The sequence below is a fragment of the Martes martes genome (assembly GCF_963455335.1).
Source record: "Martes martes genome assembly, chromosome: 6".
NCBI lineage: Eukaryota > Metazoa > Chordata > Mammalia > Carnivora > Mustelidae > Martes > Martes martes.
The window spans coordinates 92,530,575-92,545,984 of record NC_137893.1 but is presented as its reverse complement, the minus strand read 5'-3'; the positions used below and the strand labels follow the sequence as shown (position 1 = coordinate 92,545,984).

Genomic DNA, 15,410 nt, shown 5'->3' with positions numbered 1-15,410 from the left:
CGCCTCAGCGGGGAGGCAGCCGCTCCGGTAGAGAACACCCAGCAAGGCTTCAGACCCAATGGCAGGTGCTGAGCTACCGAAAGAAGGCATCTGGGTAACCGTCTCTAAGTAAAATCACATAATGATGGTACAGGTCTCACAATTCCTACTCTAGTCCAAGGACAGTCTCCCGCAGCCAACCTGCATGCTAGAGCCGCCGAGGATGCTGTCCTTCTCACGCCCATCTCTCCTTCATATGGCCAGGCCTGGTGGGGGCTCGAATTGTTTTATTCGTTTTCTTATCAGTGTTTCGATTTGAGGAAGGGATAGACAGCTCCAGCTCCCTTTTCTTGGCATCCCAGTCTTCATCCTGCTGGTCCAGAGGCAGCCCCTTCTGCCTGGCGGTGCGCCGGTGGTCCTGGCACTCGGTCTCAGCCCTGGAGAGGGGGAAGGCGGTGGCCCTCAGCTCTCGGCTGGCCAGGAGAGCCTGTCCCCTCTGCAGCATGGGCCCCACTTCCCACCCTCTGCACACAGGCTGGCCATGTCAGCAGTCCAGGAGAGAAGGAAGGAGGCTGAGCTCCAGCATCTCCCAGTGCACCTGGAGGATGCTTCAGACACTAAGGACATGACTGTGACATGGAGGAAAGTGGCAAGCTCCTGAGTGGGACATTCATAGAATCAAGGACAGGCACTTAGCCTGAGGAAGGGGCTGCTAATCCTAAAGCATTCACATGTACAGGGCCTCCAGAATCTTATCAGGAGGCGGCTTTCCTTCCTTTCTCTTCCCATTGTATTTTATCCTGATTATAAAACCATGTCTGTTTGTCATGTAAGATTTTGAAGTATGGAAACATATATGAAAGAAATAAAAAGGACTCATAATCACGTATGTATGGTATGTGTAGATGGATTTGTGGAAAGATAGCGAGATGATATATATGGACAGATGACAGATATGGAACAATAGAATAGATAATAGGGAAATAGGTGAATCAATCATCATATACACATGGACAAGGGGAAACATACGAAAGTATGGTCTGAAGTAAAGTGCAAAAAGCACGGTTCAATGAGAAGAGAGCAAACCTGTTTGCCCCTCAGTCCACATCCCCTCAACAAGCTAGAAGTGACCACTCTTTATTTAGACCACATAGAATACCTCCTCCACCCTGTTCTTTCCACCTTTACCACTTTCTAGCCTGTATTTGTGCTATTTCTGTAAACAAGTATCTCCTCTCTCAGGAACTTAATGTCCAGCTCTGTCTCTGATTCAACTCTAAATACTTTTAGCATCTGGTTCAAAGCCATCTGCATGGTAGGGCTCAAAAGTATTTGTTGAAAGAGAGATTTACTCAGAAAATGGTCAAACACTATCTAGGCTTCTTCTGAAATTCTCTTATATCCTTTCTCTTCATCACCCTAGCCCAGGAGCCCCCCTGCTTGCAACAAGAGGCATTAGGAAATTCCTCCTGGTCCTCGTCCCCCCACTATCTCTGCACGTCCTCACACATCCACACACCCTACGTACATTTCCAACTTGATGCCTTCACTCCAAATCAAGAATCGTTCTCCCTCCTTCATTAGTCAGATCTTAGCTGTCTTTCAAGGTCCAGATTAATTTCCCCTTAATCAGGATCCCTTCTCTCTGAACCCTCTAAACTGTTGAAAAGGAAGTTCCTCTTGGAAGATGACGATCACTAGAAATGACTTACACGTGATGTGGCTGATCTTTGTTGTTTTTGTCTGCTCAGCTCTGCCTGCCCACTTTTCCTCATACTGACAACCCCCCACTCTTTGGAGAACCACTCCTCCTCCACTTCAGTTGTGCTGGGATCATGTGTCACTCTCGTTCACCCACTAGTCACCAGGGAGGGGTTGGGATTTTTGCAGAAAGAGTCAGCAGAGGACAGCCAAGGACAGGATCCTGAGGAATTTCAGCCTCTTTCAGGCATGCGAGAATAGGAGCTCAAGAAAATCATGAGAAGAAATATCAGACAGGTGAAGGAGAAATAGGACAGAACAGCACCAGAGAAGAGAAAGAGTTATTCAAAGAGACATGCCAAAAGAGAAGAGTAACCAGATGTCAAATTAAGTGCAGGGAAGATGGGAGTTGGGAAGACGCCATTGATTTAGCAACGGAGATCACCCTGGATGAGCGCTGATTCAGTACAACACGGAGAAGAAATGCAAAGGTGGGTAAGGAAGACACCCACATAGACTAACATTTAATCACATAGATTGACATTTAAGTAGCACAGAAATGCAGGAAGAGATCCAGCCCCACGTAGGGCCCCATGCTCAGTGCGCAGTCTCCTTAAGACTCTCTTTCCGCCTCCCTCTGCACCTTCCCCTCCCCTCTCAAATAGAGAAATAAATCTTAAAAAAAAAATGCAAGAAGAAGAAAGAAACAGCAGACAGTAGAATGTCCTCTAAATATTTGTGTGTTTGTTCAATAAGATCTATTTGAACATGTTCAAAGGCCACAGAGGACTGAGGGGGGAGGAATAGAAAAAAGCTAAAAATACAGGAGAATAAAAGATACAACAAAGAATACAGGAATGATGACGTTGTAGGAGACATAAAGGCTTGGGTCAGGGTCCATAAGGAGGGACAACATGTAGGAAGAGTTTTAAATGTATAAACCCTTGACTTCAATACACTCTATGCAGTAGAAAGCCTACTTTCTGAGGGACAGGCTGGGGAGATGGGGACGTGAGCTGTCAGCAAAGGAGCAGGACAGGGAGACAGATCACCAAACTGTTCCGAGGGCTCAGCTGAAGATAGAAATCCCAGAACTTCTGGTGGTACCTATGAAATTATTTGCGGGCTTTTCTTTCCCAGACCAAGCACAGGCACGGAGAAGATGGAGACTGAGACAAGGCTGGGAATCCTGGGTCACATGGTACAGGAGGATGAAGGGTTGAAAATTTAAGAATCCTGGAAAGAGAGGGGAAGAGGTGGTGTATCATGGCGTCCAATTGGCAGACTGATGGAAAATCGTGAAACCTTCAGGCCGGTGATCAATTGGGAGGGAAAGAAGTTGAATGAGAAGAGGTCTGCAAGTAAATACCTGTGTGATGATCCAGGAACTGGCAAAACGAAGAAAGGGAGCTATGGTTGCAGAGTGATATGTTAGAGTTTTTAAAAGTTCAGAGAACAATGTTGTAGGTGCTGAGGTCCACAATGGATGGAGGTCACCGAACGTAGGAGATGGTGCAGGATCGGGGAGAAGAGTCTTCAAGTTAGGACTCAAGGTTCTCCTTCTTTTACCCCCAAAATCAACTTGATTATGATTTGGAATATTTTTTTAAAGATTTTATTTGTTTATTTGAGAGACAGAGCACAAGCAGGGGGAGCAGCTGGCAGAGGGAGAGGGAGAAGCAGGCTTCCTGCTGAGCAGGGAGCCCGACATGGGGCTTGATCCCAGGACCCCAGGACCATGACCCGAGCCAAAGGCAGGCTCTTAACCAACTGAGCCACCCAGGCACTCCTGATTTTGAAAATTTTTAATGTGGACATCACTGTTAAGAGAAGGTCTCTTGGGTTACTCCTACAGATACCTAATCTCATCATAAGCCACACTTTTAATAGTTTAACTTCCAGAAGATAACTTCATTTGCGAATTCTTATAAAGGCATTATACAATCATTCCCCCTTCCCACCATGAGCTGCCCTATAGATAGATTTGCTATGGATCTTATTTTGGTTTTCAAGCAACGCTGCCCTCATTCAATTACTTTACTGCCTCTTATATGAATTACTTATTAACTCAACCAGATTATAAATTCCCCAATTCCATCCCTCCCAATGCTGTACCTGTCAAGTACATAATCGATATTTAATTCTATTTGAATGCAGTGGGTGAGAGAAAAAATTAACAACTGCTAGAAAATTCATGATCTTTGGTGACTGTGAGTAGAAGATTCGTAGATGAATAGAAGTTTTAAAAGGTAGAAAGGCCCTTACCGCTGAGAGCCTTATTCACCAGCTTCATTTTTGATATGAGAAACCTGCGGCTCAGCAAGGTGACTTAAAAACATCCAAGGTCACACAGCTAGTTGGAATACCTTTCAAGTATCTGAAGGGGCCCCATGAATCTTGTACCATGACCCATTTCAAACTTGTGTCCCACCTCTCTTATCTGAGATAATTTTTGTATAATCTAAAACAATAATTTTAAGTTATATATTGTTAAAATTACTGTAAATATGTGTCATGATAATTGTAATTTTAGTATCATATAAAAATAGTAGATTTCACATCATCTAAAACAATAGAGTTTCCACCCGAACTAGTCATTTCAGGGAAAAGAAATAAAAACAACTCAAACAACAGTGGGCTGAATTTGCTTCTTTCATTTTCATGGACCACAGACCACTGAGTTGGCAAAGACCTTGACTCCAGGCTCCTGATTCTCTGTCATTTCTCTAACAGGAAATAAATGAAACTTACTTCTCCAGGAAGGCCACACAGGCGGTCTGCCCATAGATCTGTGCGATCCTCTTTGGCGTGTCTCCAAAGAAGTCGGGGGCATCAATGGGGGCATGCAGTCCATGGAGAACTTTGAGCACATTCACATGGCCTGACTCAGCTGCAAAATGAGCTGCAGTCCAGCCCACATCAGTTACCAGGCAGGGCCTGGCTCCATGTTCTAGCAGGATTTGCATCACCTCCATGTGCCCTTAGATGTAGCAAGAAGAAAGAGGAGGAGGTTGAGATTAAAATGTCTCTGCCCCAATGAGGCCAGAGATGGCCTAGATAGTATAAAAGAAGGGATGACATTTGCTTTGGGGCCCTTCCAGTCTCCTAGCATCATCCCCTCCTCCTTCTCCCTCTCTTACTGGGGACTCAGTGCTCCACCCTCAACTCATGAACCTTGCTCCCTCCAGAGTCCTGGGCTCTGCAAGGATTCTCTCTACTCCCTCCAGGGCACTCCCTTTCCCCGTCCATTCCCACAGGCCCTTCCTAGGAATCCTGCTTCCCCGAATCACCCTACACAAGCCCATGTGGGCACTGGTAAGGCTCACTCCACTTTTGGCAGTTTCAGGGGTGATTCAAAAGCAAGTATTTTGCAACAATATGGATGGACCTTGAGGGTGTTAGGCTAAATGAAGTAAGTCAGATAAAGAAAGAGAAATATCATATGGTCTCAATTATATGTGGAATCTAAAAAAACAAAGGGACACCAAGATCATAGGTACAGTGAACAAGAGGTGGGGGAGGGGGAGGGGTTGAAGAAATGGGCAAAGGGGTCAAAGGGTACAAACATCAGTTATAAAATGTCAGTCCTGGGGGTGTAATGTACAGCAGAGTGACTATAGTTAGTAATACTGTCTTGCATATTTGATAGCTGCTAAGAGATCTTAAAAGTTATCACAAGAAAATGTTTTGTAAAAAAAAAAAAACTACAACCTTTTTTGTAACTACATGTGGTGACGGATTTTAACTTCACTTAAAATGAAGTTGTGTCATTTCATAATATCTACAAAAATTTAATTATGTTGTATACCTGAAACTGATATAATGTTATATATCAATTATACTTCAATAAAAAAATGTTTTAAGTCCCACTTACTTTATAGCTAGCACAGATTAAAAGCACAGTTTGGGGTCCAATAGATGTGGACTCATACCTCCCAGTAAGTACCACTGGCTAAGTGTGGAATCCCAGACAAGAAACAGAGGTCTGAGGCTCCGGTTTCCTCATTTGTAAGTAAAAAGTGTTATGACTCACCTCCCCAAGTTCTTTTGAAGTCCAAGTAAAACCACAGCCAAAGGTTATGCACCATGATGCCCAGCACACAGCAAATGTTCACTAAAAGCTTCTTTAGTATAACTACTGTCACTTTGTGCTCAAATTTCTGCAAAATTCTCCCAACTGATTTCTCTGAAACCAGTCTTGCTTCCTGCCAATCTATTCTTCATACAGAAATCAAAACAGGTTTTTTAAAAGCAAAGTTGACTATAACACTGTCTTCCTTAATGTGCTTCGATGGTGTTCTATTGCTGAAGGCCTTGACAAGCCCAATGGCTGAGTTTTTGCACACTATCCTCCTCCAGTTCTGTAACTGCACCATGTGAGGCGTGGGGGATACAGCAATGAACAAGACAGAGTCCCTGTCCTACCTTCCCTGTTGGAGGTCAAGAGGGCAGAGCACTAATAATAGTTGAGAGCAAACTATGAGCTAGGTACCGTGCGCCCATTATCTTACTGAATCATCACCATAAGACTCCCAGGTAATCACTGTTCCCATTATGTAGGTGAATAAATTAAAGCCTGGAGACATTAAATAAGTTGCTACAACCAGTAAGTGGTGGGGCCAGGGTTGATATGCTCCATTTAGCTCTCAAGTGATGCTCTTTCCTCTACCTACACAGACTATTGACTGGTAACTCCATGAACGGTGGACTCAAGGGGATGGACTCTACCCAGGCATTGCCCACTCACCTTTGATTGCCGCCCAGTGAAGGGGAGTTCGGTCATTCCAATCCACATCCTTGTAGTTTGGGTCACAGAGACCTTTTTTCAAAATCTTTCTCACTAAATTGTAGTCCCCTGCAGCCACAGCCTGGTGGAGCTTTGTCATGTCTGACATTTTGGTCAATTCCATGACAAAAACAACTATGGGAAAAACATACCGCTTAGGAAACTCTCAACAATTCTTTATTCCCAGTAAGTCATTCCATAGGATTCCTTATCATTTACTTCCTTTCTTACCTCACAAATTTGCATGTGTGTGTGTTCTGCTGAGGGTGCATTCGGATTTCAGCCACTGTGGTTAGTATATGCCAGACCCCTGCGAAGAACTGTCAATGGCTCCCCTCTGCTTTCAGGAATACAGGATGAGCTCAAGGGCTGGCATTTTCTATTTGGCCTCAAAACACTTTCCAGTGCCATTCCCTACTTCTATTCCAAAGTGCTAGTAGTATGATTCTGAATCAGTTGTGTAATTCTGTGTGTTACCTTTTTCATCTATAGCATGGGTATAATTTGCCAGAGTTGTTGTCAGGATCCAAGGACAATCCATGTGAAAAATTTACTGACTGGACACAGAGCAGGTACTCCATAGAAATTTAATACTATTGGCATACCAATTCAGATGGACAAGATGTAAATATGCAAATAAAATGCTTACAAATTTTTTACATTAAGACATAAACCAACAATTCTCAAACTATAGTCTACAGAGGCTTAGGAATCCTGACTCGTTCAGAAGAACCATGAGGTCAAAACTATTTTTATTATAATTTTAAAATGTCATTGGCCTTGTTCACTGTGCTGACATTCGTCCTGATAGTTCAAAAGCAGCAATGTAGAAAGCAGCTGGTACCTTAGCAGAAAGCAAGGCAGTGGCAGTGACACCGAACTAGATTAGCAGTCATGATATTCACCAGCAGAGAGTCAAAAAAAGAAGGCAGCTAGTTTCAATAAAGACTCTAAAGTAGTGAGTGTTATTTTTTTAATAAATGTTAACCCTTGATTACATGACTTAATAAAAATGATTTTTAAATATTATATAACAAAATGTGTCAACATATGGAAAGTCCGCATAACTCCATAACAAACAATAAGCATATGATGTTACAAAAATCATGCCTGAGTAAAGAGACCCATTCAAGATAGGACAATGGATTTAAGTGAGAAGTATGAAAAGTGCACTGAGATTGTTTCAGATTCCAACTTACTTGTAAAGCACTACCCCCATCCAGCTTTGGTGTAGTATCCAAGACAAATATCCACCGTTATCTGGAAAGGTTATAAGATAATTTTCCCTTTTCCAATTTTGTATATGTGTGGAACCAGATTTTCTTTCTACATTTCTTTTTTTTTTTTTTTTAAGATTTTATTTATTTATTTATTTGACAGAGAGAGAGAGAACACAAGCAGGGGAAGCCACAGGCAGGAGAGGGAAAAGCAGGCTCCCTGCTGAGCAGAGAGCCTACATGGGGCTCCATCCAGGACCCTGGGATTATAACTGGAGCCAAAGGCAGAAGCTTAACCGACTGCGCCACCCAGGCGCCTCTTCTTTCTATATTTCAACAAAAACAACAAATTGAATGCAGAAGACCTAAGAATTCAGCTGTCTCCTATTGAGCCACATAGTAAAGAAATTCGACTACAGACATGCATACTTACATACGTGCATAATAATGATGCTGTTCTCACTTCTTTTGCTTTAGAAAATTTATCATTTTTCATAAAAATATTTCATGTTACTGTATATTACGCTTATTATGATTTTTAAGTGATGTAATAAACATTTAAATTTTTTCTCAGTTTTAATTTCTAATAAATTAAATATTGATAACTGTAATCCACATAAACATAAGCTCTCTGGGGTTCTCAGTAGTTTTTAAGAGTGTAAAGGAATCGTAAGACCAAACGTTTGAGAGTTACTGACATAAACATAGAACAAAATATAGATAAAAAAATTTAAAAAAAAACATAAAATAAGGGGCTGGGGCAGAAGAAAAGAATGAGGAGAAAACCACTTAAGGGGGGCCAGGAGGAATGTCTCTCTGACCCCAACAAGTTGAGATCTCAAGAAGAGTTTGGAGTCAGCCAGACATACTGTGGCCCAGCAGCAGCACCACCCAGGAATTGACTAGAAATGTGAATTATTGAGCCTCATATCAGACCTACTGATGTCATTGAAGTATGAGGACACCCCTAGAGTGGGACAGAAGTATATAACACAGTTAACATGCTGTCTCCGAGGTGCTCTGATGGCAGTGCCCAGGGAGAGAAGGAAAGGACCATTCCCCAGGACTAGGAAGTAAAAGGCAACTTTTTTCTGAAAGTGACCTAAGCTGGGTCCAGAAGGGGTGAGTAAGAGTCATCTTGGGCCCTGGCAGTGGGGGAAGATCCAACTCAGGCACAACATACCTATGGGGGGGGGAAAGGGCAAGCAGCTCCAGCTTTGATGTACAGACCAAGGATAGACAAATGTTTCCTGGAAAGGGTTGGGTACAAAATTTTTTAGCCAAAATCAGGCCAAGAGGCAAAAATCAAGACTATGATGTAACATTACATAACTATTATGTAATAAGAGAAAAACTCCAGCCAGGGGCGGGCCATCCTGGGAGAAGAAGGGGTGGGGTTGGTGGGTGAGCATGCTTTGTGCTCAGTAGCCCTCAGCTGGAGATGTTCTCAGGGGGCAAAGCAACCAGCTCAAGGTGGAGGGGTCTGGCTCGTAGGATGGTCATTCTCCTTCCACCTCAGTGACGCCCAGATCCCAGCATGCTGTCTCTCCTTTTCAAGAGCCCAACCATTTCAATCTGAAAGCTCGAGGGAGGCAAGGTGACCTGACTGAACTAACTACTGCTCAATGCCCAGAAATTGCCAACAGCATAGTTCCCAAAATGTAGGTGGGCAGAGGCTAGGCACAGCTGTGGGCTCAGCAGACAAGTGCTAGGAGCAGACGAGGGAGCAGTTGGCTCTCCAAAGCTCACAGGGAAGGCCCACAGAAGGCCACCAGCATAGGAGGTGACCATGAGCCACACTTGGCCTGTAGACCATAGTTTACCAACCTCTGGTCCATATAAAGTATCTGGTATATTGGTAAAATGCAGATTCTAGTCTAAGATGAGGCCTGAGATCTTCATTTGTGAGAAGTCCCCACCACAACTCCCAGTTCATAGACCATACAGAATAGCGATGTCTCTCAGGCTCTAAGGCAATGGAGAGACCTGAGGTAAGGAAGAGGCAGTAAGGATGTAGCTGCTGTTCTTCTCTGAAGAACTACATGAGAATTACTGGTGGGTTTAAAAAAAAAAAAAAAAAAAATGGAGGCCTGGGCCTCAGCCTGAAGTACTTCAGAATCTTAATTGTATCAGACAAGAACAAGCTTTTTTGCACGAAGCAAGCACTCAGTCCATGCTAGGTAACAGAAGACGGCATGGGGTGCACTTGGTCTTTTTGGCTGATTTGTTTTGGTAGAAAACCCTTATACTGGAGCATTGGATCAATGTTAAATAGTAAGCAGAAGTACGAGCAGATTTCTAACCTGCAGCTGTCACAAAAAGCCAAACCAGTTCTAGAGTCAGTGTCTTGAAGCCCCTGCTTGCCTTTCACACAAACCTTCGAGCAGGTTTATGCTAAAATCAGCCCATTTGCTTCACACTTGAGTTCACACCAAGGAAACCCCACAACTTCCCACAGAGAAGTTGTAAATCAAGTAGAACTTTCTAAGGAGCTGCTATATTTATCTGCAGAGAAACTGATGAACCAATCCTAAAAACCCATACAGAAATAAATGCAAGGGACTCAGAATAGGCAAAACAATCTTGCAAAACAATAAACAATGAATCTTGGAACACCGAAAAAAATAAAATAAAGTTTAAATTAAAAAAAAAAACAACAAAGTAGGAGGATTCAAACTTCCTGATTTCTAAATGGACTTCAGAGCTACAGTAATCAGCGCGTGATAGGAATGAAGTACATTCATTGTACTTGTGGTACGTACATGTGGCATTAAGATAGATATACAAGAGAAATGGGATAGACTTGAGAGTAGAAATAAATGCTTACATTTACGGTCCATTGGTTTTCAGTGAAGGTGCCAAGAAAAGTCAATGAGGAAAAATTATCTTTCCAAATGGTACTGAGGCCATTGGATACTCACATGCACAAGAATGAAGTCAATCCTTTCCCTCAGGCCATATACAAAACTTAATTTAAAATGGATTACAGACCTATGGGTGCCTGGGTGGCTCAATTGAATGAGCGTCCCACTCTTGGTTTTAGCTCAGGTCCTGATCTCAGGGTCCTGGGATCGAACCCTGCGTGTGTCAGGCTCTGTGCTCAGTGTTGAGTTCCACTTGTCCCTCTCCCTCTGCTCCTTCCCTATCTGTTCTCTCTCTCTCTGTCTTAAATAAATAAGTACATACATACATAAAATTTTTTAAAAGTGGATTCCATTTTAAAAAATGGATTACAGACCTAAACATAAGACCTTAAACAAAATTCTTAGAAGAAAACATGGGACTAAATCATCGCATTGCATTAGGCACTGATCCATAGTTACGACAACAAAAACATATGCCACAAAAGAAAAAAAAAAATAAGCTGGATTTCACCAAAATTAAGAACTTTTTTTTTCTGTAAATAATACCTTTGAAAGGGTATGAAAGCAACTACAGGACGGGAGAAAATACTTGCAAATTATATATCTGATAAGAGACTTGTATCCAGAATACATACAGAACTCTTACAATTCAACAATAAAACAATAGCTCAATTAAAAATGGCCAAGGGATGTAAACAGAAGTTTCTCCAAAATAATATGCTCACAGAAATAAGTCCCAAATAATAAGCACGTGAAAAGATGCACAACCTCATTAGTCATGAAGGAAATGCAAATCAAAACCACACTGCCACACGGCTCACACCCTCTGAGATAGCTGTAATCAAAAAGACAGACAATATGAGGGATGGTGAGGATGCAGAGAAGTTGAGACCTTCTTACACGTGGTAGGAATATAAAATGGAGAAACCGCTCTGGTAGTCCTTCAAAAAGTTAAACGTAGAGGGGCGCCTGGGTGGCTCAGTGGGTTAAAGCCTCTGCCTTCGGCTCAGGGTCCGGGGATTGAGTCCCACATAGGGCTCTCTGCTTGGTGGGGAGCCTGCTGCCCTTTCTCTCTCTCTGCCTGCCTCTCTGCCTACTTGTGATCTCTCTCTCTCTGTCAAATAAAATAAATAAAATCTTTTAAAAAAAATTATTTGTAAAAAAAAAAACACCCAATTGACTAACCTACAACTGACTACTGAAATTTAGCAAATTTTCCTTCACCTAAATCTTTGTATATTTCATTAAGTATATGTGAACGTCTGTCTTTCTGGTACAGGTGTCTAAATGTAAAAAACTAGTCAGTAGATAGAAGTGCTAATACACATGAATGATCTGTAATAAGTAGTAAACATCTGAAGGCAGGAGTAATATAAAAATACTTACTATCTTGTTTGAAATCTGAGGTGCTCAGCACTGGCAGGTATCTTAGGGTCAGAACTCTGTTGTGTTCACGCCATGGAAACTGGCCCCTCCTTCCTCATTAAAGCTTGCCAATCAACGTCAGCTTCCGGAGAGGGGTGCCCGCTGGTGGAGGCGGGGACTGCCGCTCTGACTCCACCCAATCTGGCCAGCATTCCCAGTCTGCTTTTCTGGTCCTTGACAGCTTCTCTCCAAATAGCGTTTGACCAAAATGCATGAAAATTGGGGTAGGGTGGGGGGGAGATTGCCGGTCCACAGGGGACTGTGAGGGAGATAAGCTGCTTGGTAACCACGATGGGGTGGTGGAGACAATGGGGCCCCTCACTTTCAGATCCAGGGGTGAGATCTTGGGAAGTCCCTTAACTTTGCTGAAACTCTTATTTCTCACCAATAAAATGAGGTTTTAAGGCTTTTCTCATAAGGCAATGGAAGGTGAGTAGCTGAAATAATTTATACAGCGCCTGGAACAGGGTAGAGGAAGAAGGGGAGGGAGGGAGAAAATCTTCAGGTCCTTTCTCCTTGTCTCTTCTTTTTGATTCCTTATTCTAGCATCACCTATCTTTATGATGATGCTGGTCTAAGAGGACTTCTTCCTGCCTTCCTCTTGCCTCCCTCCTATCCTTCCTTCTTCTTCCCCTTCTCCTCCTCCTCCTCCCCCTCCTCCCACTCCCCCCTCCTCCTACTCCCCCTCCTCCTCCCCCTCCTCCCACTCCCCCCTCCTCCTACTCCCCCTCCTCCTCCCCCTCCTCCCACTCCCCCCTCCTCCTACTCCCCCTCCTCCTCCCCCTCCTCCCACTACCCCCTCCTCCTACTCCCCCCTCCTCCTCTTACTCCCCCTCCCCTTCTCTCTTCTCTCTCTCTTTCTTTTTTCTTTCCCCTTCCCTTTCTGTACCTTTCTCCCCACATGTATTTATTAAATGCCTTATATCTGCCAGACACTGTGTTGGGCCTCTGGAGAACAAGGCTCTGGTGTTCCTTTCTTCTTTGAGAAGAGAGTCCAAAGTAAAAGACAGAATATTAAAAATTATTTGCCATGCAAATTCAGTATCCCATTAGCAGGGATACAATTCTTGTATTATACAAATAATTAATATTTTTGTAAGATGAGGATTTATCTTGGTCTTACTTTTATAAAGCTTTGTGTGCCATTTGTATCGACATTTTAATTTTTTCAGATTGTGACTGAATGAATAACTTCCATCTGGGGTTAATGTCAAAAATCTACTCTCAAAGGTCTCTTGCTCATATTGTGAGGGGTGGCAGAGACCACTGGGCAATACCTGTGGCCCAGCCGTTGGTCTTTGTTCACCCTGGCTCAGACACTGAGACTAACATTTCTGACTGAGGTGACCTCCATGGAGTATTTTGTCCATAGAAACCATTTTTAGGGGCGCCTGGGTGGCTTAGTGGGTTAAAGCCTCTGCCTTTGGCTCGGGTCATGATCCCAGGGTCCTGGGATCGAGGCCCACATCGGGCTCTCTGCTCAGCAGGGAGCCTGCTTCCTCCTCTCTCTCTCTCTCTCTGCCTGCCTCTCTGCCTACTTGTGATCTCTGTCTGTCAAATAAATAAACAAAATCTTTAAAAAAAAACCACCATTTTTAGATCTGGGAGAGATTCTAGAAATCATGATTCAAAAATTCGTTTTAGAGATGAGAATGTTGGGACCCGTTGACATCATGTTATTTAATTCAAGTCACACTGCTACTGTGTTTCAGTACATGGCTTACCATCTCTCCCACCCTAACCAGGGTAGATGCACAGTGACCACAAGTTCAAGGGTGGGCTGGGCTGTTTTGCCTTTCCCTTTCATATTTACTGCTTACTGTTGACCCCTGCTCAGGACACTGCAATTTTGTTTTTTTCTACCTTCCTCCAGTTCAAAAGAAGATAATAATAACAGACCCATACAGACTTTGTCCTCAAACCAATAGTTGAGGAGGAGGTGATAAAATGAGGTAGACAGAATGGTGACCTAGCACCTGGGAAGGATAAGAAGGAATGAGATATTTATTGAATGCCTTTGTGCATTAGGTATCGCTCTGGTGTTTTAGGGATATTACTCAGCAATATTTTATTTTATTTTATTTTTTTTATTTATTTGAGAGAGAAAGAGAGAGCACAAAGGCAGAAGGAGAGGGAGAAGCCAGCTCCCCACTGAGCAAGGAGCCTAATGTGAGGCTCGATCCCAGGACCCTGAGAACACTACCTGAGCTAAAGGCAGATGCTTAACGGATTGAGCCACCCAGGCGCCCATTCCTCATCAGTCTTAATATCAAGTTTGGAATATAGTTTGCCCAGGGAGAAACTGAGGCCCAGAGGACTTAAGCATACTCAAGCCAGATCTGTCTATTGCTGGTGGAGGCCTGAATGTGAGAGCTGGTCAGACTCATCTCCTGACAGTGTTCCTGTTGGAGCCAGATGTCAGGGAGGTTCCAGGATTCCTGTATCTGAAACTGTGAAGGTGAGTTTCAGGTTCCATTTGTGGCTGCCAAATCATGTGTTCCCTTCTGTCTATGTCAATCCTGTAGGAGTTTTCACGGAACCTCCTAGTCAGGGAGGGGATCTTTGGTACCAGTAAGTCCTTCAACCTAGCATCTCTTGTCCAGACATTTCAAGGCACTGCACTGTGCCTTTCGGGGTTCCTGAAATCCTACTCTCACCTCACTAAGTAGTCCCTGAATCCAACACTCATCAAGTCATCCAGGTCGAGGATGCCACATGCTTCCTGCCAGGATCTGGGCCAATAAAGTAGAAATTCTACCAGCAAATGGGAGGCCCCATCATCGAGTCCAGAATGACTGCATGTAAAGTGGGTTGAACACAGAAGACCTGGGTGAAAAGGAGGCCAGATCCTGGAGAGCCATGCTTGCCCTGTCAGGATATCAGGACTTCACTTCTCCCCATGTACAACAGGAAACATTGGCAGTGTCTGAGTGGGGAAGTCAAATAATTTTAAGTCCACATTTTTAGACAATTTGCCACAAGGACATGTAATGTGTGCACAGAAAGACTTAGAAGACAATAAAAATGCATACACTGTGATTCAGGAAATCCATTTCTAGGGATCTATCACGAAGAAATAGTTAAAAACAGGCACAAGGGTTAAAATGCAAGGATCATCACTGAAGTGCTATTTCAAAAATTTAAATGATGAATAACCCAAATTTCTAGTATTTCAGTAAGGGAAAATATTATGTAGTCTCTTAAACTGATACTACCAATGTGTATCTATTGGTTTGGTAAGATATTAAGAATATGCTGCTAAATTAAAATAGGATCTTACAAAATGACCAATAATTTGGTATATGTATGTGCTTGATTGTGTGGAGAAATGGTTAATGGGATATAAACCAAATTGGTATTAAAAATCATTTTTCCGGGGGTGCCTTGGTGGCTCAGTTGGTTAAGTGTCTGCCTTCGGGTCAGGTCATGATCCCAGGG

The 15,410-nt window shown here is 43.1% G+C and overlaps 1 protein-coding gene across 1 annotated transcript; it reads right to left on the bottom strand.

Moving 5' to 3' along the window:
- Nucleotides 1-214: 214 nt before the first annotated feature.
- Nucleotides 215-6,590, bottom strand: ANKRD66 (ankyrin repeat domain 66; the record flags this gene model as incomplete). The annotated part of the gene is made up of 3 exons (XM_080805915.1): nucleotides 215-416; nucleotides 4,432-4,660; nucleotides 6,428-6,590. The coding sequence occupies 3 exons, from the start codon at nucleotides 6,588-6,590 to the stop codon at nucleotides 215-217; spliced, it is 594 nt and encodes a 197-aa protein (XP_080662041.1).
- Between the last annotated feature and the right edge of the window lie 8,820 nt (nucleotides 6,591-15,410).